Source organism: Ochotona princeps, chromosome 1, assembly GCF_030435755.1.
Source record: "Ochotona princeps isolate mOchPri1 chromosome 1, mOchPri1.hap1, whole genome shotgun sequence".
NCBI classification, from domain to species: domain Eukaryota; kingdom Metazoa; phylum Chordata; class Mammalia; order Lagomorpha; family Ochotonidae; genus Ochotona; species Ochotona princeps.
Genome location: NC_080832.1, coordinates 90,743,912 through 90,768,977, shown reverse-complemented (window position 1 = coordinate 90,768,977; position 25,066 = coordinate 90,743,912). Strand labels below are relative to the sequence as shown.

Sequence of the window (25,066 nt, the reverse complement as noted above, 5' to 3'; positions counted from 1 at the left end):
CCTCCATCATACATATGTTTCATTAACTTTTTAAAGATCTCTCATAAATTTTCTAGTTACATGATTATAAAAGGGAGTAATGCTAAATTGGAAAAGGTCTGAGACTGCAAGACTCTGGTGAAGGCCCAGAGTGGGCTTTTATTGAGGAGGTGGACTTTGAACTGGAATTTGAGGAGTCAAGAATGATGCCGGGAAGCTCAGGCTCTGGGAAATTAACACACAGGGGCAATGATTAAATGCTGAGTCCATTCTGTGTGCCCACTTAGTGGTGTGTGTGCCCAGACATTTGACCAAACATTATTCTAGTTGTGTCTCTGAGGGTGTTTCTGGATGAGACTAACATCTGTATTTATAGAGTGATTAAAGCAGACTGCTCTCCTCATGTGGGCGAGACTGATTTGATCCACTGAAGACCTGTAGAGAGTGAATGGACTGAGTCAGAGGGGACTCTTCCAGCCTGACTGTTGGGATGGGACAGTGGTCATTCCAGAGTTCAGCATTTGGATTAGAATAGAGACTTTTGAGGTTTTGAAGTTTGTAGCTCCCAGACTGTAATGTACCTGAAGGCTCTCTTCATTCTCAGGCCTTTCAAATCAAACTGGTTTTTTGCTTGCTGATGGCCTTTGAAATTGCATGGGCCAATTTCTCAAGATAAATCTGTTTGGTTGGCATATGTAAATTATTTCATCTGGTCTACCTCAAAATCTTCATGATCATTAAAGGCGCTATGGAAAAACAATGGTTTATTATACGCCACTTTCAGTACAAAAACATATGGTCTTCATGAGCAGTAAGGGTTGCATTTTATAATGCCTACTTTTGTATTAGAGCTATTTATCAGGAAAGTTCACAGAAATGTGAAAAGACATTAGCATTTAAAACCTTTTAAAAATGTATTTATTTGGAAGTCAGAGAGACAGTGTGTAATAATATCTTCAATACACTGGTTCACTCCCCAGATGGCCACGATGGCCTGGGCTATGGCAGGTCAAACCAGGAGCTGGGGGCTTCATTTGGGTCTACCACATGGAGGTATAGAAATATGGTATGTCAGATTAGCAAATGGTGTACACAGAGAGGCCTAGGCACTACAGCCATCACCCTCTGCTTTGCTAGGCAGATCAGTAGGGAGCTTGCTTAGAAATGGAGCAACCAGAACTTGAATTAGTGCCCATGTGGGTTGCTGGTGTTAAATGCAATGTCCTAATCCATTATGCCATGATGCCAGCCAGTTTTAAAACTTCTGAGGTTCTTAAGGGGGGGGGGAGTGAAGGAGGAAAAAGGAGAGGAAAAGAGAGAACAAGGGAGGAAAAGAAGTGAGGTAAATAGGGAGGGGAGAGAGATCGAGAAGAGTCTTTTGTGTGTTGGTTCAGATCCCAAATGTCTGCAAGCTGGGGCTGGGGACCTGAACCAGGCTAAGACAAAAATTGGGAGCCTAGGGCCCGGCAGCATGGCCTAGCAGCTAAAGTCCTCGCCTTGAACGCCCCGGGATCCCATATGGGTGCCGGTTCTAATCCCGGCAGCTCCACTTCCCATCCAGCTCCCTGCTTGTGGCCTGGGAAAGCAGTTGAGGACGGCCCAATGCATTGGGACACTGCACCCACGTGGGAGACCCGGAAGAGATTCCAGGTTCCCGGCTTCGGATCGGCGCACATTGGCCCGTTGCAGCTCAACTGGGGAGTGAATCATCAGACGGAAGATCTTCCTCTCTGACTCTCCTCCTCTGTGTATATCTGGCTGTAATAAAATGAATAAATCTTTAAAAAAAAATTGGGAGCCTGGAAGTCAATCCATGTCTCTTATATGAATAGTAAGATTCAAATTACTCAAGCCAACATTGATGCTTCCAGCGTCGGCATTAGCAGGAGCTGAAGTCAGGAGCCAGTGGAAGTTACAGAATGTAGGCACTCTAATATAACACACAGCATCTTAACTACTAGACCAAATTTGTGCCGCCAGATAATCCTTGCTGTGTGGTCAGTTAACCATTCAAAACATTTAGTGATAAAACTCGATGCCCTCTGCTAGTCTATATGAGCTGGCTGTCATGTCCCCCGTGTGCATCTGGACATGTTGACCACTGCAAAGGCATCAGCAACTGAGGAGGCACAGTCCTGACACAAGAATTGTTATTAAATTTAATAAACCTAGTTAGTAAATTCTTCCACAACATTGTATTTGATCAATTGATACAGTAGCTTCCAAACCTGGTAAAGTTTGTTAAATACACATTTTTAGATTCTCCCTCTCTAGAGATTTCAATTAATTAGTCCTGGGATAGGGTCCAAAAATATGGATTTTTAAATTTAAAAATATATATATGTATTTTAAAGAGCTACACAGAGAAAGGGAGGGACAGAGAAGGAGAGATCTTTCATCTACTGATCCACTCCCCAAATGGCTGAAACAGCCAAGTCTGGGCCAGCCCAAGCTGGCCTGGAGTTTCATCTGAGTCTTGTGTATGGCTACAGGGGCCCAAAGCCCTGGGCCAACTTCTGTTGCCTTTTCCATGAGCATTAGCAGGGAGCTGGTTCAGAACTGGAACTGGAACGACTAGGACTTGAATCGGTTCCCATACAGGACGTTTGTGTCAGAGGCAGTAACTTTATTTACTATAGCACAATGCTGGCCCCAAGAAATATGTATTTAAATGTTTAAAATTTTATTTTTAACATTGTTTACATAGTTGACAGGAATGCATTTACATGTGGGTCTCCATTGGGGTGGGAAGGATTGAAGTTTGAGGAAGGTGGGTGGGACAAATGTTTTAAATTTTTTTTCCTGTGTCTTTCAGGAAGGGAAGAAGAGGGGGCCACTCCTTGATGTCAAGCTACAACAGTACCTGGGGATGGGGAACAGTCATTGGATGATGTCTCAGAGATCCTTAAGTAGGGGAGGGTTTTGTAAGGGTGTAACTTAAATGGTTTGGATAATTCTGAGATGTCACTGGCTTCATTGAACCAGGTTTGAAGAAGTGTTTCCAAGGTATGTTGGCTGCCCAGGTCTACCTTAGTGCATCATTGAGCCCAGGAACATGCTGGAAAACTTGCCCAGGAGAGTGTTCTAACCTGTTCTGCTTTCCATCCTAAGATAAGACACTTGATATCCCCTGCTGGCTAGATGAGCTGACTCTCATGTCCCCCTAATGCATATGGGCATGCTGACCACTGCACAGCATTAGCGACTGATGAGGCCCAGTCCTGACACTTGTACTCCAAGATGGGACTACACGTATTTGTGATTTTCCCTATGGCTGGGATTTGAGTCCAGTGGCCTAACTGGGGAATCACTTAAAAAAACCTCACCTAAAAAAAAAAAAAAAAAAAAAACCTCACCTAGGGTGACCTCAGACTTGACTCTTGGGTTGGCCTGCTAGTGCAGGGTCAGGTTCAGTTTGTCACCTGCACCAGCCAATGTACATACCAGCTCCATTCTCATGTGAACTTGTGGAATCCATGGCCTAACCCAGTCCAGCCTGCCACAGGTCTGGTCTTCAAGAAGACCAGTAGGTGCTGCAGCCTAGTTGTGGTGACTCCCAATAACCCCTACTACGACTACCACCAGCTCTGGTTTTTGTGCATGCCAGCATGTGCTGCATGCCTAGCCTGCTTTGTCCTGCATCCCATCTGGCTCTTGTGCACACCCATTGGTACTGCAGCTTAATTCAGCTCGCTCTGCCCCCAGACTCAGCCCCACACATAATGACAGGTGCTACCATCTTGCCCAGCTTGATCTGCCACCAGCCCTGGTTTTTCTGCTCATCAGTGGATGCTGCAGCCTAGCAGAGGAGAGCACACAGTTTCCTTACCAGGCCTCTTCCCAGCCCTGGATCTTGTACTTGCCAGGAGTGCTGAGGTCCAGCCTAGCATGACTTGCTCTCAATCATGCCACTTTCCAGCAGGTGCTGAAGCCTAGCCCGTTTGACCTGACCCCAGACTGGGCTTCCCCAGTCCCAGATTTCACACTCACCAGTGGACACAGCAGCCCAGTAATGGCTTTACCACTGTCAGTCCTGGATGCTTTGCATCCTGGTGAGTGTTGTAGCCCAGTCTGAGACGGTTCTCCCCAAATCTCACCATTCACCAGCAGCTGCTACAGCTTTTTCAGCACAGCCTACCTGCAGTCCCAGCTCTAGGGGGTATGGCATCCTATCCAAGCCTGGATCATCCTGAGAACCAGGGAGCTAGGGAGTCCTCATGTGAATTGGTGGGTTTTGCAGTCCAACCTGGTTTTGCCTGTGCCTGTCCTGGCTCTTGGTCATGCCAATGTGTGCTGTGGACTGCCCTAGGCTGGTATGTGCCCAGACCTGCTTCATACATATGCTAGACGGTGCTGCAGCCTTGCCTTGCCTGCTCTGCCTCCAATATTGGCTGTTGCACCTAGCAGGGGAATTCCCCAAGTTCTGCTCCCAGCCAGAGATCTCATGTGCATCAGTGGGTGCCGTAGCCCTTCCTGACATGGCCAGGCCCTAGTCCTGGCATTCACTGACAGGCCTGTAGCCTAGTCCTACTGGCCTACACACATTCCAGCTCCCACTGGTAGGTGCTATAACCTAGCTCAACCGATTTTCACCTCCCAACGCTCATGTGAACTCGTGGGTGTTGTGGCATAGTTGGTCCTGTCCTACATCCATTCCCATTCTGGATCTCACAAGTTCTAGAAGGTGCTGGATCCTAGCCTAGTCTGACCCACCTCCAATCCCAGTCCCCATGCATACCAATGGGTGTTACAGCCTTGCTCTGCCCAGTCTGCCTGCAGCCCTGGCTCTCGCACTTCCCCATGTGAGACTCAGCCTAGCGGGAGAGTTTACAAGGTTCTCCTATCAGGAGATTTTATGTGTGCTGGTGTGCAGGTGGCAGTTGAGCTAGGTTATAGCACCTACCAGTGGGAGCTGGAAAGTGTGTAGGCCAGCAGGACTAGGCTACAGTACCTACTAGTGAATGTCAGGACCAGGGCCTGACATCCGCTCTTACTGGTAGGCATCAGTATCAGCTCTTGCTGGTAGGTGTTGCAGCCTAGCCCATCTGGGTATGGTCCATACCCTGTCCTGGTTCTTGTATGCATCAGTGGGTGCTAAGGCCTGACCCAGCATGACCTGGCCCAAACAAATGCTGATGAGTGCTGCATCCTTGCCTGACTTGGACTACCCCAGGCTTAGCTATTATGCTTCCCAGTGGGACCTGTGACCTAGCAGGAGAATTTCCCAAGTTTCCCTACCAGGCCAGCTCTCAATCCTGAATCTCACATGTTCAAGTGGGTGCAGTAGCCCTGCTTGACGTGGTCTGTCCTCAGTCCTGGTATGTGCTGTGAGGTACTGCAGCTTGAACCAGCCTAGCCTCTTCCCAGTCCTAGCTCCATGAGTATCAGGTGGGTTCCTTTCAGGTGAGTTTTGTGGTCCAGCCAGGCTTGTCCTTTCACTACCTCCTGCCTGCTGTGCAAATCAGCAGGTGCTACCGTCCCACAGAGGTGAGCCCACAAGTCCCCTGTGGAATCTGCCCCCAGATCCATGTATTTCATGTTCTGGTAGGTGCTGTGGCTAAGCCTAATTTGGCCCACACCGTGTTCTGACTCTTTTGGGCAGTTACTGAGGCTTAGCTAAGCCAGGCATGCTCCCAGTCCCAGCTCTTGCATACACCAGTGGGCAGTGGGTGATGTTATTTAAGCCCTGTCCAGGTGCTGGCCTGACCTAGACATGCAATCCATAGAACTGAATAGGCAACTTTGCTGGCACATGGGAAGGTTAATGCAAATTTAGCATTAACCAGGCCAAGAATGCCCACAGCCTTGGCAGATCTTCTCCTAGCAATGTAACATTTGCCTAGGTACCAGACAACCCAGGTAATTGCTTATAGCTGGGGAAGAAATAAGTATTTTTATGAAGTTAACCTGTATCAGTTTTTAGAGCCAGTAGAGATAAGATTTTGGGAACTATGGATTTATGATACAGTTATAATCTAGTTACTATAATACATTGGGAACAATTTTCAATGATTTTCAGTAACTAGTAAAAGCTAATTTAAAATGGAAAGACAGTAGACATCAAGAGAAAATTCAAGAGGTGAATGACAACATGAGAGGCTTCCAAGGTTCTATGAGATTTTCAAGTCAGTGGCCACAACCAACAAGACCCAACCAAGATTTCCATTCTAACTAAGAATCATGGCAGTTGATATGTTTCCAGGAGTAGGGTTTTTTTTTTTTTTTTTTTTTTTTTTTTTTTTTTATATAATCCATTTTATTGTATTGTTGTTGACAATCTTTACATAGTTAACTATAGTTGAAGGAAAATCAAGAAAGAGAAGGAAAAAAAAAAAAAAAAAAAAAAAAAAAAAAAAAAAAGGTTCAGGGGGATAGGGAGGTGGGCAATGCTATCATGTCCATATTGTTTCCATCATGTATCTGAGGTAAAAGGGGATATTGAGGGAGAAGCCCCACCCGGTTTCCCGCCCACCCCAAGTCCCATATGTGGGGCATGCTCTGAGATATGTGCTCAAGTGGAGTTAATAGTTCTCCAGTTATGAGTCACTGCCAGTTTCGCTCGATGAGGTGGTCCACTGATTGATATGGTCCATCATGAAGTCTCCATTTGTCCCATATTTCGCTGCCAACATGTAGCTGAGATGAATGATTGTCCTATTCTGTCTTCTGTCTTTTCTTGGTTAGAATTCTGAGTCCAGCAGTTCAAGTGGGGAGATCTCCAAAGATACTTTGAGGTATTCCCAGACCAGATTCTTGTATGTTCTAGCAAGCACAGGGCCCGGCACAGTCCATCACCCTGATCAGCTGGTGGTTGCAATTGCTGTGTTGGTTCTGTTTTCAGTCCCGAGTTGCACTGGAACCAATGGGTGTTGCAGTCCAGTCTGGTTCGGCCCTTACATCAACCAGTGGGAGCTGCAGCCTAGTCGGGGCGACCCACAATAACCCCCACCAAGCCTGCCCCCTACCCTGGTTTGCCAATTTGTGTAGCAGAAGACCAGTCTGTCCCCCATCCCATTTGGCTCTGGTACTTGTCAATGGGTATTAAAGCTTAGTTCTATCTAATCGACTCAACCATCCAGCCCTCACAGATGTTGTTGAGTGCCTCTGTCTAGCCATCCCAGCCCCCGTCCTAGTTTTCATGCCCTCCCACGGGAATAGTGACCCAAGAAGGGGGAACCCACTTTTTCCCTCCCAGGTCTCTCTGTCCCGGTTTATGCACTCTTTAGGTGGTCCTGTGATTTGACTCGACAGAATTAGTCCCCAATGCCAGCTTCTGCCAGCTGATGCTGTGGCCCTGATCTTGTCCACATGCAGCGCACAGGTGTTGTAGCCTTGCTTAGTCGTGTCTGTCTCTATCCCAGCCAACACTCTCCAGTGGGAGTGGTTGTCCAGCGAGGGGACCAGCCCCTTAACCCCCCCGCCAGCTCTGCCCCTCCCTTCCTGGATCTCACGTGTGCTGGATGGGTGTTGCATTCATATCCAGTACAGGCAACCACGCCCTGGCGTTCCAGAATGTGTACTGGTTTTGTCGCAACCAAACCCGGCCCATTCCACACTCTGTTCTGGTGATCGGATTTGCCAGAGGATGACATGAACTGATTCAGCCTGGTCTGCTCCTGACCCATGCCGAATGCATGCCAGTGGGAAACTTTCCATGGCCTATTCTGGGCTGTTTCCAATCATGCTTCTCGCGCTTACCTGCAGGGACTGTGTCCTGCCAGAGGAGTTGCCCAGGCTCCTCCATCAGAACCCCTCCCAATGCCAGATTTTGCGCTTGCCAGGGGGTTCTTGAGCCAACCCTACTCAGTTCACCTCCTGTCCTAGCAGGAACAGTGGCTTTTCCTGGCTGGCTTTCACCCCATTCTGACTCTTGTTGTTGGATGTTTCAGCCCAGCCATGGCTCGTCCATACCCACATACAGCTCACACATGGCTCAGAAGGGCAGGAGTAGGGTTTTTATGTCAGGTCAACTATGCATGTGCCAAGTTCAGATTTATGGCTAGGTTAATAAACTGAAATCTCACAGCTGTTACAATCTACATCTGAAGACAACCTTATTGCATACTCTGCTCTTAACCACTTTCTGTGTAGCAAAGAGTAAAACAGAGGAGTCTGATTGCAGTTATGCCACCTTTGCCTCCAGAAATGTTATCATGCCTAAAACAGAGGACTGACTCTAAACCAGGCACTATTTTTGTGCTGTCTCTATTGATTCATTTGCAGAATTATACAAGAGAAGTACTATTATTATTATTTCATTTTACAGGTGAGATATGGGCAGCTTAAGTGACTAGTCAGGATCACGAAACTTGTTGGTGGTAGAGCTGGGACATATACCCAATAGTTGGATTACAGAGTCCACACTCTCAGAACATTTGTGTATATGCAGAAGTCAGTGAGGGGGAAGAAAAGGATGCTACAAGATTGACAGAGAATGCAAGTCCCTGAGACGGTGCAGCTCTTGTGTCACAGTGATGTGCATCCTATCCTGTCCCCTATTCCTTGACTTCATATGGAGGAGGAAGCTGGACCAGGGGGAGTGGCAGGGGACAGCAGATAAGTAGATCTTGGTGCAAATACTTTTTGACTAGTACCATTCAAAACGTTTATTTTCACCAAATAACTCCTATAATCATTCAAAGTACATATTTTATACCTCCACTGTGAGTCAGGCTTATGGGGAAGATCTGAGCTTATGTTACTTTTTTTTTTTTTAATTATTTATTATTTAACTTCAGTAATTACATTGTATTATGTGACACAGTTACATAGATACTTGGGTTCTCCCCACCCCTCCCCAAACCCTCCCACCATGGTGGATTCCTCCACCTTGTTGCATAACCACAGCTCAAGTTCAGTTGAGATTTCCCCATTGCAAGCGTATACCAAACATAGAGTCCAGCATCTTATTGTCCCGTCAAGTTCAACGGCTTCTTAGGTATACCCTCTCTGGTTTGATGACAGAGCCAGCAGAGTATAGACAGACTATGGCAGTACAATTGTTCATCCAAGTACAATATCTCCATTTAATCCTTTTGGTTTGGGGTGGCCTCTGTGGATCACACTTTGGTAGTATGAATGGGTCGACAGAAATCTGTCTTTCTAGTCATATATATCGAGTACATTACAAAGTTAGGTAGACTTTTAATTTTTGCCATGATCTCATGAGATCTCTGCTGTATACCCCAAACTCAAAGCACTGTGTACTCGCATAAAAATCACCCACAGTCCTGGTTCCTTCATATACATATACACATTTACATATGCATATACAAATACATGCACATATACTTCATCTGCATTTCCTTTTTTCCCAACAGTGTTTATCATATATGTTACTATGTGTTTGAATACATTTACTATTTGCTGTCTGGTTTTCTTCTCTCCAACTCAAATGTAAGTGTATAAATACAGGAATTTTTGCTTTGTTTCTTTAAAGCGTCCTAAAGCCTTATAGACACATCATGCATGATCAATAGATGACAGATGAATGCTTTTTACTTAAATTACACTTTGATCAAGTCTTATTAGAAAAGTCCACATAGCTGATTTGGGAACCATAGGTATATTCTTCAAGAACTTTTTCTGTTCTCTCTGTTTGAAACAAGTATTTATGGTATAAAAGTTATAATGTGCCTTACCTTGAAAGCCATTTTTAAAAGAGGCTCCATTTGGTAAGAGGTCTGGAAGGTATTCACTGTAGCCACCTACGTAAAACTCACTAAAGACATTGAGTCCAACCAGTCTTCCTGGGGAGATAATGGACTTATTTTTGTGGTCATCTACCTTCAAAAATAAAAAGAAAACTCAAATCAATTTAAAAGGAATTACTTCTCTTCGGTGAATTAATTCCCCAGGGTGAGCTGTTAAGATATTCTTTTATTATTTTCCATTAACTTGGCATGAAAAATTTACAAAGACATGAATTTGGATGAAATGGAAAAATGACACCACTCAACTCTCTGCTGGTGCCTGTTAGCACAGATATATTAATATACAGTCATGGTTTTGCATTTCAATCAAAATCACAGTTCTTCAAAGATTAAAAGCTGACATCCTGCTGGCACTCTGTCTAGCTTTGCCTCCTCTTGTATCCAGTCTCAATATATCCACTAGGTCATTTATAAAAACTAGAACTCAACCATGCTGCTTAACCTCCTTCTTGAGTATCTCTGTTTAACTCTAAAAATCTAAAAACTTTTTTTAACATAATCTTGATCATGTAAATCTGCTCTACATTTAATCACATCTCTTGCTGCCTGAAAAGCCACACTGAATTATTTTCCCTTAAGCTCACAGTGGCTACCTTTCTTTCCCCTAACTCCTATTTGCCTGAAGTTGTGCACAAGTATCCCTTTTTCCTAGGTAACATTTCCCAGCCCCCTTCTGTTATCTTTGTCTATCTAATGCCTTGCACATTTCTCATCTAAGTTCATCATAAGCAACTTTTAGACCCCATTTAGTTAGTGTACTGTCTGTGAACTTCATAGACATAAAGAGGTATTTGCCTCTGTACCTTGGTACAGGTCTGACAGCATCTTACGACTCAGCAAGTTTGTAGAAAAATGGAAGAATGACTCTACCTTTAGCCAGCCTTTCCTGAAGGATCTGCCCAGATAGACAGTGTGGATTTCAAGGTTCAGATCAAGGGGCTCACTCTTGACACTTGCTAAACCAGAACCTAGGTTATAGTTGTACACCACACAGCCATCAAGCAAGCCCACTGCCAGGAAGTCATCTCCGTCCAACCCTGGAATGAGAAGACACAGAGGGAACATTAATTGAGGAGAAACTCAAGAGTCCCATCCATTTTGTTTATTATCTGATTTGGAATTACAGTCCAGTTTGGTTCTGAGTTCTACTGGCTGTTAGTACTTGCACTCTCTGCCGTCATTGGCCCCCAGAACTGAGCATTAGTAGTCCATTTCATTGAATATTCTGGTCAACCCAGGGAATGATGAATACTTTGAAAAGTTCAACAGGATTAAAATTTCCTTTTGTGTGAATGCCATTTAATTTGTATGTTACAATTAGTACTTTATAGTGGAATGAAGTGGCTCTGCGAGTTAAGCAGATCAAAAGATTGAGATAACCTGCCATCACCTTTGAAGTTCAATGATTGAAGAAAGTGTAGAGAACAACTGATTTCTATGGTTGTTCATAGTATGTTGTCATTGTTTTACTGCAAAAACTCCTGACTGTGGTCCCCACAACCAGTTAGAGGTGGTGTGTTTCTGCGTTTTCCCCCTTCTCTTTCTCCTTCCATTACTTCCGCAGGACAGTTAGCTGTGAAAATCGGCTCTTGGCAGACAGCTCACACATGGCAATAAGGAAGGAGTTTGGAGAGAGACAGCTAAAACCACTGGAGACTTGGTGGGACTAACAATGTTCTGGGATGGTCAGTAGCTGTAATAGGAATGTGCACAGCTGCTACGTTCTGTACTTGAAGGGTGATACCTTGTCTAATAACTTGTGTTCCATTATTAGTCTGATCAAGGTGAAAGAGGGAAAGATATGTAGAAATGGGAGCGTTCAGACTGTGGGAAGATGAAATTCCTAAGGCCCTGGGGAACTGCAGGCAAAAATTACTTTGAGATGCTTGAACTGTGCTTCTGCTTTTCTAAAGGGATTACCATGGCCTCTAAGCATCTCTTTTTTTTGGAAGTGTCTTCCCTAACACAATTTAATATGCAGTCATTTTTGAGAGTGACTGTGTTACATGACATATCATTGATCAAGTATATTGGGAGCCTGCAGTAAATGTCTCTATTTTTCTCACTCTCTCTCTAGGGATGTCCTCCCACCCACACGATTGCAGCAGGTTAGCTGGGTTGTATATTTACAATGGATAGAAATCCCAAGAGAAATACAAATTTGGGAAGATAGAAAGGCTGAAAGGATAGGTAGGGTCCCAAAACAGAAGGGATCAGAAGAGAAACAAACAAAAAAGCACTTGGTACCGCAGATGAACATATGTGCACGGAAGTCTCGGATACAACCTCTGTGGAGCAGAGGAACTGGAAGAAAAAGTGACCACTCCAGAGAAAGCTGAAGAAGCAAAATTAAAAACAAGATCTTTCTCTGGGCCAAAAACCTGGAAGTTCAGATTTCTGAATGAAACAATTACAGAAAGAACAAAACCACTTTGATTCTGGGGATTACAACACAACAAAAGCAAAAATGAAGAATAATCCACTTCCTACTGGTAGCTCTAGATAAAAGAGAGGTCACGAGTGAACACATTCCAACTCCACAAGACCTTCCTCACTGGAAACCAGACCTTGTTGCTAGCAAGCTGGCTGGCTGTTTGAAAGAGTTGCACTGCATCAATCTCCTAATTCCCATTTTATTTCTCCTTACCATATCACCTCTCCATCTCTAACTTCCTTTCATCCTGTAAGTCATTTGAAACTGATAGTTTTTCAGGCAGTGGTAGTGTGTGCGATGCTATTATAAGGAAATATGCATGTGTAGTGTTTTTGATCAATTAAAAAGTGCTCTGATGAAAAATACATGTAAGAGTAATACAATTTACTTGAAAATAATTGCATATATTATTTCACTCCTGGTATAGATTTCAACAAGTGGCAAGTTTTATTGATTTAATGGTTTGACGTTTTTTTACTTCATCTTAATTATGGCGTTGGATGTTACTCTTACTTAACATAACCTGTATCGTATTGATTTCTTCTGTAGTTTCCTTTTGGACCTTATAAAACAGAAGTTGAAGAGTACATGTTATAAGAAAAGTCACATTCTGATGTTTGTTATTTGATGTTAATACCTAACAGGTACCATTGAAATTAGCATCCTTACTCAGTCCTGAATTCACTTTTATGCAATTTTTGTGAGTGTAATTGTTTTGCACATACAAAAAAGCAGAAAGAAAACAATCACTAGGGATTTGGTACTTTCTTTCAAGCAGCAATTTGGATATACAAGAAATTGAGAAAGATGTTTATGGGAGGAAAATTGTGAGATTTGTCAGTGGACCATGAACAAGAAAAAAATGACAAATTCTAATGGAGAGCTGAATTGTATCTCAGATTATTGAGGTTGTTGGAATGGAGTGGGCATCCTGCTGGCTAAACTACAGGAGAGTGAGATGGACCAGACCCTTTTTTCTTTCTTGTTGTCACTCCTCATCCCTTCACTTGAGGAGAATATATTTTACATTATCTTTCAGTCCCTCCACAGGCTAACTAGAGGGACCAAGTATGTTTAAGCCCCACAGGGAGCCAGATAGGAGTGGCAGGAACAGATGAGCAGTCATTAATGTGGAGTGAAAATGAGGGTTTGGAAATTCAAAAGGAGATCATACTTGAGTTGACTTCTGAGTTAATCTACAAAACAACAAGGCAGAGTTTGCTGCATAAATTGGGGGGAATGAGATGCAATGAAGCACACCATTTGAAGCAAAAGGAATATCACTGCACAAAGCCAGAAAAAGCACAGATGAACATGATGTGCTTAAGGAGCTGCTAAGAGCAGTGCCTATGTGGGTTTTTAGTGTCAGCAGCAGGAAAGGAAACAGAGAGGAGAAAGGGCTGTGTCTGTCAGGGCTACTATGGTACAAGAATAACTTCCATCTCCCTCCCTCCTTCCTTCCTTCCTTCCTCCCTCCCTCCCTCCCTCTTTCCTTCTTTTCTTCCTCCCTCCCTCCCTCCCTCTTTTCTTTCTTCCTCTTTTCTTCCTTGTCTTCCTTCCCTTCTGCTTTTATAAATTTTTTTGAATAAGGGAGGTAATAATATCACTTAAGATTTTTCTAAGGGAAAAAAATGAGATTTGATGAGTAAGTATCACTACAGTATAGACCTAGCACACAGAAGGTATTCAATAAATGCATGTTTATTTCCCCTTGACTGTGGTCTGGCCATAGCTTCATATATTCTCTTTCCCCACTTGTTTCATTAATACAAAGTGTTGGAAGTAGGTACTCCTGGCCCCATTCTGTAGTACATGTCTGCTCCCAGTTAACGTTTGGGGTCAGAGAAGCATCAAAATTTTTCCTTTTTCCTAAAGGCATAGTCCATACTACTTTAATGTGTTACTGTGATCCAAATAAATGAATAGGGAGAGTCAAGCCTGGAAGTGATGTGAAATAAAGGTATGATTCGTTGGCATCCATTTACATGATTTATGTCATTTTCTTGTTATTCTAGCAATGGGAATGTCTTAATACCACATAATAAGCAATAGCATATTGAAATAACTACAAAGTGTTTTAAAATAAATTCACTCTCTAATTCTCTGTTCTGTTAGAACAATGAATAGAAATGTGGAAAAATTTTCATCTGCTAATATAAAAAGCAGCAGGTCATATTCCACATTTACATGACTATGTCTATATTCAGTGATAGACATAGTGAGAGCTTTTTCATGAACAAAATCGGAACTGTCCTCATTTGTATGCAGAACTGATGGTGAATCTTAATGAAACGAGGCTTAGGGAGATTTTCAGACAAGGTGAGGGATACTTAGGGATACTACCTCAGAGCCGGTGCTAAGAAGGAAGGATTCAGATGGATTATGTTGTGCAAGTAGTAGGAAGGGGAGGAAGGAAGCAATAGAGGATGACTCTACATGAATAGTAGTTAAGAATAGTAGTTAAGAATAACTACATGAACAGTAGTTAAATGAATAAAAAAAAACTTTTAGAATGCACAGAAAACAAAAACCATGTGGTTTCTCTTTGGAAAAAAAAAGTCATGGCTCAATTCTACAAATACTATTAAGCAGAGGCTTCAGAGAGGGTGTGTTGTGTGAAGGCATGCTTGGCATTACAACAATTCACAGAGGAAATCTATGGGGGATGAAGATGAAGGGTTGCAGGCAGAACTGCATCTGAACTTATAATGGAGAAAAACAGTGATTCCTTAATGGAAGCCAGCACTTCGTCTGGATAAAGAAAGAAATGATGGTATTGTTAGATATGGAAATGATGATAAAAACTGAAAACAGTATAAAAGATAATGTCGTGGATACTGTGGAAGAAAAAAGCAAAGTGGCTGAAGTAGGAGTTGCCAGATATTTCTAAGCTATGGCTATTCCAGGCTTGGAATAATGCACAACTATGACCATGATGTGTTCTGTGCTCAGAGCATGTGACAATGTAATGAAATGAATTTCCTGGGGCTACATATGGCACATATTTTTATATCTCTTGAGCAAAAGGAACTGAGATTAGAAAAAGTGGCAGGTCTGGTTCTCTTTTACATACGAATCTAAGAGATGTAAGCACCAACATGTGGGAAAACTTGAATTTACCAAGATGACACTACAGATAGTTGCAGCAAGTGTAGAATAAACATGGAAAGTAAGGGAACGTGGTGGGTAGTGTGGTGCATGGGTTAAGCTGCTCCTTATAAAGTCTACATTCCATTTCATAGTGCTGGTTCATATCTTGGCTATTCTGCCTCTGATTCAGTTCCTGGCTTAGGTGCCTGGGAAACAGATGATGACTCAGGTACCTGAGCTCCTGTTATGCATGGGTGACCAGGGTGGAGTTTCTGGTTCCTGGCTTGAGAATGGCTCATTTCTGGCTGTGCAGAAACTTGTTGGAATGTGAACCATCAAATGGAAGATACCTCAGATCTCCTTCTTTCTTTCTCTGCTAAACCAATCAGTTTTAAATAATAGAAAGTAAGGGTTTGTAGTTGATGGACTTGTACATGTCTGCTCCTCTTATCCATACTCTGGTTGTTACTCTCTTAGGCCAATCTTATCCCCTTGAGGTTTGCACAGCTCTTCCTGTTGGATATAAACTTGAGAAATATGAGGCAAAAGTGTTTCTTATGGATATATGTTTTTTTTAATACAGAATTTCATTTAAAAACTGTTTAAAGTAGTAAAAAAAAAAAAACCCTGTCCCCCTCCCCCCAAAAAAAAAAAACAGGTGGAAAATGGTTCCTAATAGAACAGAATTTTAGGGCAACAAAAGTTTAAAAGGCCCAAGAGGACTAGTACCACTGTCAATTGAACAATGGGTAGTTACCTGCATTGTTTTGGCATTGTTGCTCACTGAACCTGGGTTTTCCTCTGAATTCCACACACAGCATGCACTACAAAACAACTGTATCATAAAATATCTTCTTTCTATACATTTTAGGACAAGCTACCACCAGAAACAAATCAATAAAAATACATCAGGGGCTGGACAGCCTCAGGAGTGGGTCACACACATTATGCAGAATTCTGCCAAACAAAGGAATTGACTAGGCTGTGGCAAAGCAAATGAGGGAGAGTTTGAGACTGAAAGATTTTAACTATTAATAATTAATTCAGACATGGTGTTACATTTTCTGCAAAGGAAAACTAATATTTAGTAACACACTAGTGAATTGTATCTCCAAAATGATTAGTGTACTTGCAAAGTATTCAGTTAGCAGTGGAGAGCTGTGAACAGCAGACCCCGGAAACACCCCAGCCCGAGGAAATGATGGCCTTCACTGCTCCCTCCCTTTGCTAGAGGTCCAGAAAGAACTTGCAGCACAATCACCAGCCTGCTGTGCTTTCAAGTGTAAGCAGCAAACTTTAAGGAGCCAAAGAGGTGTCCCCAGAGGAAACGGGGAGCAGAAAAGAGGAACATGTTCAATGTAAACTTCAGACAGTAACATGGGACATAAATCCCATTCGAATCCCAGAGACGTGGGCGAGGACCCTGGAGTAGCTGTTTGATTAACACTGGGCATATCTCATTCCCTCAAAAACACAATACAGAGAAATTTTGGGAACAATTAGAAAAATCATCAAGGGAAACGCTCAAAGAAAATTGGGCTCTCCAAATCAACCACTTCGGTGCGGAAACACCCATATTCATCTGAGGCATAATGCCTCTTGCTATTCAGCAGGGATGCAGTCAGTCAATGACACCAAGCCGCGTTTCAAGCTCTCCGTGGGCCAAAGCCTAGGACAAGGAGGATTCAAGCAGCCCTGAAGGTAACCAAGAGCAAGCTAAGACAGAGGCACAATGAATATTACTGAAGACTCCCCTGCAAAAGAGCAAAAGCTTTTGGCAACCTCAGAGTTCACTAAGGAAGACATCAAGAAATTGGGCGATACAGATTTCAAAATATTTGTTATAAAGCTTCTTAACAACCAGAAGCATGTAAAGCAGGCATTCAAGGAATTCAAGGAATAACTCAGGGAATGAATCAAATGAAAGCTGATATATCATAAATGAAGAATACAGTAGAGCAAACTAAAAGTACAGTGGAGAGTCTCCAAAATAGAACGAAGGAAGCAGAAGAAAGAATCTCAAAATTAGAAGATATTTTCTGTCACCAGAGGGAAACAAACAAAAAGCTGGAAGCAGAGCTGGATCAGGACAAAAAAAAAAAAAAGCATTCTAGCCCAATAAAGAAAAGAAATAATAATGTAAACACACACACACACACACAGTATTCTAGAATTAAAAGACACTATTAAGAGGCCAAATATAAGAGTTATGGGACTCTCAGAAGGTGCAGAAAGAGAAGCTGGGTTTAAAAATGTATTTAACAAACTATTAAGGCAAAATTTCCCTAATCTAGAGAAAGAATTGGGAAACAAGATCCAGGAGGGGCAAGGAACTTCCAACAGGGTTGACCAAAAGTGATCTTCACCAAGACTCATGATCATCAAGCTCTTTTCAACTGATCATAAGGAAAAGATCCTGAAATGTGCGTGTGAAAAAAATCAATTGACATATAAAGGAATACCAGTTAAAGTCACAGGAGACCTCTCACAGGAAACTCTATAGACCAGAAGAGAAGGGAGCAACATATTCCAGATTCTAAAAGCAAAACATTGTCAGACCAGGATAACGTACCCAGCAAAGCTTTCCTTTGTCTTTAAAAATGAAATAAAATTCTTCCACAGTAAAGCAAAGTTAAAAGAATATGCCTCTTCCAAACCTGCCCTACAAATGATGCTTAAAGATGTTCTCTTGACAGAGAAGAGGAATTGTGCCCACCAAAACCAAAGGGAAATGCAAAATGCATCCCAGTAAAATAACAACGGAAGACTAAATCAATGAACAATCCATCGCTAAAATGACAGGACCAAATTACCACCCATTCATATAACCCTGCATATAAATAGTTTAAACTCATTAATCAAATGTCGTAGATTAGTACACTGGTTTATAAAACCCATCTATTTGTTGCATACAGGAGACATATCTCACCAATAAACATCAGTAGAAACTGTATTTTCTCATGGATTTTGATGTTTTTTTCTTAGTTTCATCTCCTCGAAACACTTCCTTCTCTATAAATTCTTCACTGACTTACAGATCATACAATAGCATCATTTTCTTCAAGAAGGTTCTTGATATTCCTTTTCATTTCTTCAGCAACACATTAGTCATTCAGTAGCATGTTATTTAACTTCATGATGTTGCTAATTTCTTTTTTTTCCCTACTGTTGATTTTGTTTTGTGGCTTTTCATTGAAGGGGATGTATAGTAACTGTGTAATGGAGACTATCATATCCAGATGTGAGGATACAATGCAGCATGCATCTCTATTTCCAAAGATGGACTACCAATGAAACTGTTTACTGTATTTTGACAATAGGATACTGGACTTTTTGACATTATCCATGCCCACAATGATGGACATTTGATGGTTTATGAAGAACTATGCTATTGTAATAATATAGGGAAGTCAGTGAGAAGGGAGAAGATTGGGGAAGGGGTAAGGGAAATCCCAGGGCCTATGGAACTGTATCATAAAATGATAATAAGAGGAAGAAGAAGTAAATTTTTTTTAAAAGATAGTTAAGAAAGGGGTTAGCACTGTTGTATTGCAGGTTACACTGTCGCCTGCAGTACCAACATCTCATATGGGCACTGGTTGGAGTCTCTAGCTGCTCTACTTGCAATCCAACTCCCTGTTAATATGCCTGGGAGTACTGTGAAGGATGAGCCAAGTGCTTGGGTCTGTGTGGGACCAGTGCAATACTCTGAGCTCAGTGAATTCGCTCCCAGCTCAGTGCATGCACAGCTATTTCCCTGTACTCTTTTGTTTTGGAATTTATTTATTTATATTGTTAAATCAGATATACAGAGAGGAGGAGGAGAGAGAAAGGAAGATCTTCCATCCAATGATTCACTCCCCAAGTGTCCACAACTGCCGGAGCTGAGCCAAACCTAATCTAGAAGCCTGGAGCTTCATCCAGGTATCAGACATGGGTGCAGGAACCCAAGGCTTTGGGCCATCTTCCATTACTTTCCCAGGTCACAGGCAGGGAGCAAGGTGGGAAGAGGGGCTGATGTGATTATAACTGATGCCCATATGGGATCCTCGCACATTCAAAGTGAGGACTTTAGCTGCAAGGCCATCGAGCCAGAGCCCTTCCCTGTAGTCTTAAAGCCTTTGGCACAGTGTACAAATGGTTCCTGATGTGCCACTATTAGAGTTCTTGATCTGTTGCCCATCAGGTCTGAAGGCCACATGGACCTATCTTGGGCCCTTCCTGTAGGATGTTATGCTGTTGTAGTTCACTGAGTCAGAAATGAGTTCACACCCAGCTCAGTGCATGCACAGTCCTTTCCCTTGCCTTGGCCTCCTTAAACAAAATGGTGCCCGATACAGCTCTAGGAGTCAGACTGGGCTGTGAAATCCACCCTGTTCTCACACTGCCTGTCTGAGGCCTGTCGCTCTGTCTCTACTCCCAGTCAAATCAAACAGACCAGCAGGATGTGCAATTCTTTGCCTGGGTTGACCTCCTGAGCTCCCAGTCAATGTCTCTTCCCACCTGGTTGCTGGTGGATTTCCTGCTGCTGGTGGAGTTCAGACTGCTGTTTGCTGAATGCTGCTTGGATATCAGTCACTGCAACACACCACACCATTGTGTTCATTGCTTTCCTGTGTCTGTCAGTCTCCAGGTACCTCTCTGTTGTCATTCTGTCCTCTCCTATTTCCTGGAATGTGCCCTCTCTGCTTCACACTGGCTAATATTTCTCTGTTTAAGCATTCCTTTACCCTATTCATTCTCTTACCCCTTTCTTAATTATCTTAAAGAAACTAACCATTTAATAACTTGAATAACTTGGACTTTCAAACCTAAGGTATTCTATGAACACTGAGGCATGATAGTTTGAAGTCAGGAGAAAAAAATCTCAACATTTTTACCCATCCTGATATGATTACAAAAGAAATGAACATTTGTGTTAGCTGTAAAAAAATATTGAATATGTGCATACACTGCCAACTATGCTTCTAAAAATGCCTCAGTGCTGTGGAATTCAGTGCGTCCTGCTTAGGAACCTGCTGCAGCATGCTCTCCCATCCATCAGGCCTCTTGTTCTGGCAGAGCTGCACAGAAGTTCTCTAAAGAACAGGCTGGACTGATTGCTTTTCTGTGACACTCCCCCATTCATTTTTCTTATTCTGTACTGCAGAAGACATTTATTTCATTTTTTTAACTGCAAAAAAAAGTCAAGCCATATTTATGTGCCCTTATTTTTGTTACAGTTAATAACTAAGAGCTTGAAGCAAACAAGAAATTATTTGGAATAAAATATGAGGCAACCTTTCATAATTACCACAGCACAGAAGACCAACATGCTGGTGACTGACAGAAAGCTATGCACATAGAGCATTTAGGTGCATAGATTACATTTTCAGGAGGTTGTAATGTTTTCTAGAAAATTTTATCACTGAAGCAAACATTTTTGAATATAGTCTGAAGTTGAGATTTTAATCTACTTTTTGGTAGGATAAAAAGTGATATGTGTCTCCTTTCCACTTTCATTTAGATCCTGACTTCTCCACTACAATCTGATCAATCAATATTTAAATAGCATTATTAGTGAACCAGGATAGCCTCTGTGTACAGAGTCAGTTAGTACAAGAATCAATAAACGTATAACTATTGATTTTCCACAAAATACTCAACATTGTCAGTGCTGCAGCTCGGGAGAGAGAAGAAGCTGAAGTCATGGATTGTCTTAAAGAAATCTAAGATTAACCTCACCGAGGGACAACAATATCAAATTGCTGCTATTCAACACTTTTGATTTATGAAAATATTGTTTTACATTATTAAAAGGAATGACATGAGTACAAAATAGCATGCAGACATCAAATTATGGGTTAGGCAAATGCTACTTATACTTTTCACATATAGTCTTTAAGAGAGATAAAGGAATTCTAGGGTGCATCGTAGTGGGGTAGTACTGGGAGAGAAAAGAGGAAACAGTCCAGGCAAGGTGGAGTGACTGGGATGACGGGTCTCAGCTAGAATGAACTGCTGCTTACTCAGTCTCTCAGACAGGAGATCATCCAGCTCAAATTATAAAGCACAGAACTGGGAATGGAATGCTGTGGCACTACTGCAGAAGATGGATCAAACTGGAAGGGAAGGATGAGAAACGCACCAAGAGAATGCACTCCTTAACTCTTGTAGCTGTATGTGCTTCTACTCCTGAATTTCATTGTTTTCCATCACTTTTGTACTTATAATTCAGTGACTATTTTGTTGTTCCATATATGTTTTACATGCAGGGGTAGGTGCTGCATGTACCAGACATGACTGGCTGCGGGTTTGTATGGTTAATTAACAAGATTTAAGTATGTGTTATTCTTCCCCTTGAATGAGCTTTACTGTAACAGGGACCATGGGTTTTTGTATTTGTTCATTCAAAAACTATTAAGTGTGTATGTGATAGCCACTATTGTAATTTAAAGAGCAGTTCAGTCTGTTTCATAAAGAGATCCACATCAAAATAAAGTAGCTTAACTGTTACCAGTAAGCCAAAGTGAAATTAATTCTTAGAATATTCTGGAAGTATTAAAAACTCCAGCAAGGAATGACCTGGAGAGAGGACAGTGTCCTGTAGTAAATGATGCTAGGGAAACTGGATGTCCTTATGGAGAAGAATGAACTCAATTTTATCATATGCAAAAGTAAATTCAAAATGAATCAAGACCTAAATGAAGCTATTGGAGGAGAACGTAAGATAAACACTTCTATATATTGGTATAGGCAATGGTGTTTTCTTATTAGACCCTTTCAAAAGCATAGGTTATAAAGCAAAAGGAGACAACATTGGAGTACACAAAGCGAAAACGCTCTGAGTAAGAAAAGTGTCAATCTATAGAGTGAAGAGACAGTCTACATAACAGGAAAAATATTTGAAAGTGATTCAATCAACAATGATTTAACATACTGAATATACAAATAACTTCAATATAGTAATATAAGACAAAATAACCTAGTTTAAAAATGCACAGATGGGGACTGGTGGTGGCTCAAGAGGTTAATCCTCCATCCCCTGGCACCAGCATTCCATATGGGTTCTGGTTCTAGTTCTGGCTGCTCCACTTCCAATCCAGCTCCCTATTATAGTGTGTAAAAGCAATAGAGGATGACCCATGTCCTTGGGCCCCTGCACCTATGTGGAAGACCTGTAGGAAGTTTCTGGTTCCTGGCTTTGGATCAGCTCAGCTCTGGTCACTGGCCATTTTCGAAGTGAACTAGTAGATGGAAGATTCTCTCTCTCTCCTCTCTGATAATCAGCCTTTCATATAAAAATAAATAGACCTTTTTTAAAAAAGGATAGCTTTAATAAAAGGAACATATGTAAATACTAGTAGGCGAGTAGAAAAAGGGGAACTCTCATTGCACTGTTGTTGAGAACACTAATTAGTCCATTCATTACAGAAATGTGTGTGGCAGTTCCTCAAAATACTTAACAACAGAGCCACCACATAACCAGAAATCCAAACAGTGTATATATAAAAGAAATGCTTAATTAAAGTAGAGTTATTAAATCATTATATCAAGAGATACCTATGATACATGGTTTGTTGCAGCATAATTTGCAATTGTCAAGATATAGAATTAATTGCATCCATTAACAGATTAGTTGATAAGGAAGTGAGCCACTTATGCTGAATGGAATACCATTCAGTCACAAAATAAATTAAATTCTGTTATTTGCAGAAAGATAGAGCGAAGTGAGGGTGTTGTGTTAAGTGAAATAAAACAGATACAGGACGGTAAATGCTATTTTTGCTCATGGAGGCTGAAAAGGGTGACTTCCTACGAGTTTAGAGTAGGTTACTAGTCACTAAAGGACAGGAAGGGGAGGGGAAGTCAAAGAGTTGAATAATGAGCACTAAAATATGATTACATTGGAGAGATCGATTCTAATGCTTTACAGTGCAGTACGGTTAGTATGGTGTCTAAGAATTTATTATATATTTTCTAAAGAATTGGAGGGTAACTGTTAGAAGGTTTCTAACACAGTGATCATCTTTGAAGAGATGGAAACATTAATTACTCTCCCTCTATTGAAACAAAGTATTCCCACATACGGAATTATCACATTGCACCACATGACCATACATCATTATTGGATGTCAATTTAAAGACGAATGATCTTTTGAGCTGAGGAGTAAAGCACTGACGTGTCTTGGAAGCACACAAATGAAGTGTGGCTGGCACATGGGGACAAAACTGTGACATAATACAGTGTGCGCATGCGTGCTAACACTGCTGAGTGCAGGGGAGAATACAGAAAAAGCAGATGTGTAAATGGGCAGAGACTGTCCTAACACATTTCGTATGATGACAGGAGCTTAGGCGGTATGGCTAGACCATGTCTGTTAATCAGCCAACATGTATTTTGGCTTGAACATCAGAATGATTCCCTGTAGTAAAGTGGAGGGTAGAAGGGGAGGAAGGCATGGCTGAGCAGGGAGACTGTACAGAAGGCAGTTGCTGTTGGGATAGTTTGTAATAGAGAGGCCGGATGTCATGAGGCTAGAAAAGGAGAAATTTACTGGCAGATAACATGGGCCGACCACGGGATTGGATCCAACATGTGGGAAACAACGGAGACAGGACAAAGCCCACATTTCTCTCCACTAAGAACTGCATCTTCAACACTTACAAGAAGGCTTCCCCCAGATGCCCCCTATTCATCTGTCAAAATCAATGAAAGGAGGAAATGTAGACAACTTCTGAGTTTCTGGAAGGAGCAAAACTGCCTGTGCTAGTGGTTAACAGAGGGAACACAATGTATTTCTCTACGAAACACAGTGAGACATACTAGCATATTTAAAAATTATGTGGACAATGCAATGAAAAATACATTTATTTTGTTGCCAATCCTCCCCCTAACTTGATGTATAACTTTCTGGTAATAAGAATCTCCATTCCCCTAACCTCCCGCTTTGTGAAAGATTTATCTATTTTTGTTGGAAATGCAGATACACAGAGAGAAGGAGATACAGAGAGAAAGATCTTTTGTTCACTGGTTCATTCCCCAAGTGGCCGCAGTGCCTGGAGCTGAGCCAATCTGAAGCCAGGAACCAGGAGCTTCTTCTAGGTGTCCCACATGGGTACATGGTCCCAAGGCTTTGGGCTGTCGACAGCTGCTTTCCCAGGCCACAAACAGAGAAGCAGACAGAAAGTGGAGCATCCAGGACAGGAACTGGCACCCAAATGGGATCCTGGCGCATGTAAACTGATTTCAGCCATTAGGCTACTATGCCAGGCCCTCCATGGCCTTTTTGAATACCTCATATGTCTATGGATTTACACTTTTTTATAGCCATATATATATATATATATATATATATATATATGGCTATAAAAACACTTTTTTATAGCTCTCTCTCTCTCTCTCTATATATATATATCCTTTAATTCTATTTCCATAAGCTTTTGTTTCTAGAAGAACTAAACCTCAAGACATACATTATAAAGGAATAGGGGTAGGAAGAGCCGGGAAGATTGTTAAGAAAATACCAAGCAAGACAGCAGAGGTGGAAACAACATGATTACGTTAATTTAAAACTACAAATTAGGGGAGGATATTTTAAAAACTAGAATACTTGACAGGTTAATTTGCACTGAAAGTTCAAAGGGAAAAAAGTTGAGCAAAAATGAATTTTCAGCTTTGGGAGAACACAGCGTATGGAGTGGTGAGTTAAGTTGTAACAACCACCATGCAGCTCACAGACCCACATTACTAAGTAATTACATCGAAGCATAGACTTAACTGACTCATTCCTTATAGACACTGGACAACCTCAAATTGTATGAGTAATATTGATAATGATGGTATGTTTTTAGGTAATATGTATCTGTT

The 25,066-nt window shown here is 41.8% G+C and overlaps 1 protein-coding gene and 1 pseudogene across 1 annotated transcript in view; one reads left to right on the top strand and one right to left on the bottom strand.

Annotated features, from left to right (window-relative positions):
- The window catches only part of LOC131481299 (protein eyes shut homolog), a 1,058,324-nt gene that overhangs the window by 42,859 nt on the left and 990,399 nt on the right, over positions 1–25,066 (bottom strand). The window contains exons 26-27 of the mRNA XM_058669692.1: positions 10,563–10,729; positions 9,621–9,765 (exon numbers count right to left, since the gene is read on the bottom strand). Of these exons, the coding sequence (XP_058525675.1) occupies positions 9,621–9,765; positions 10,563–10,729 (312 nt within the window). The remainder of the gene's footprint in view (positions 1–9,620; positions 9,766–10,562; positions 10,730–25,066) is intronic.
- On the top strand, positions 11,502–12,361 carry LOC118758277 (cAMP-regulated phosphoprotein 19-like; annotated as a pseudogene).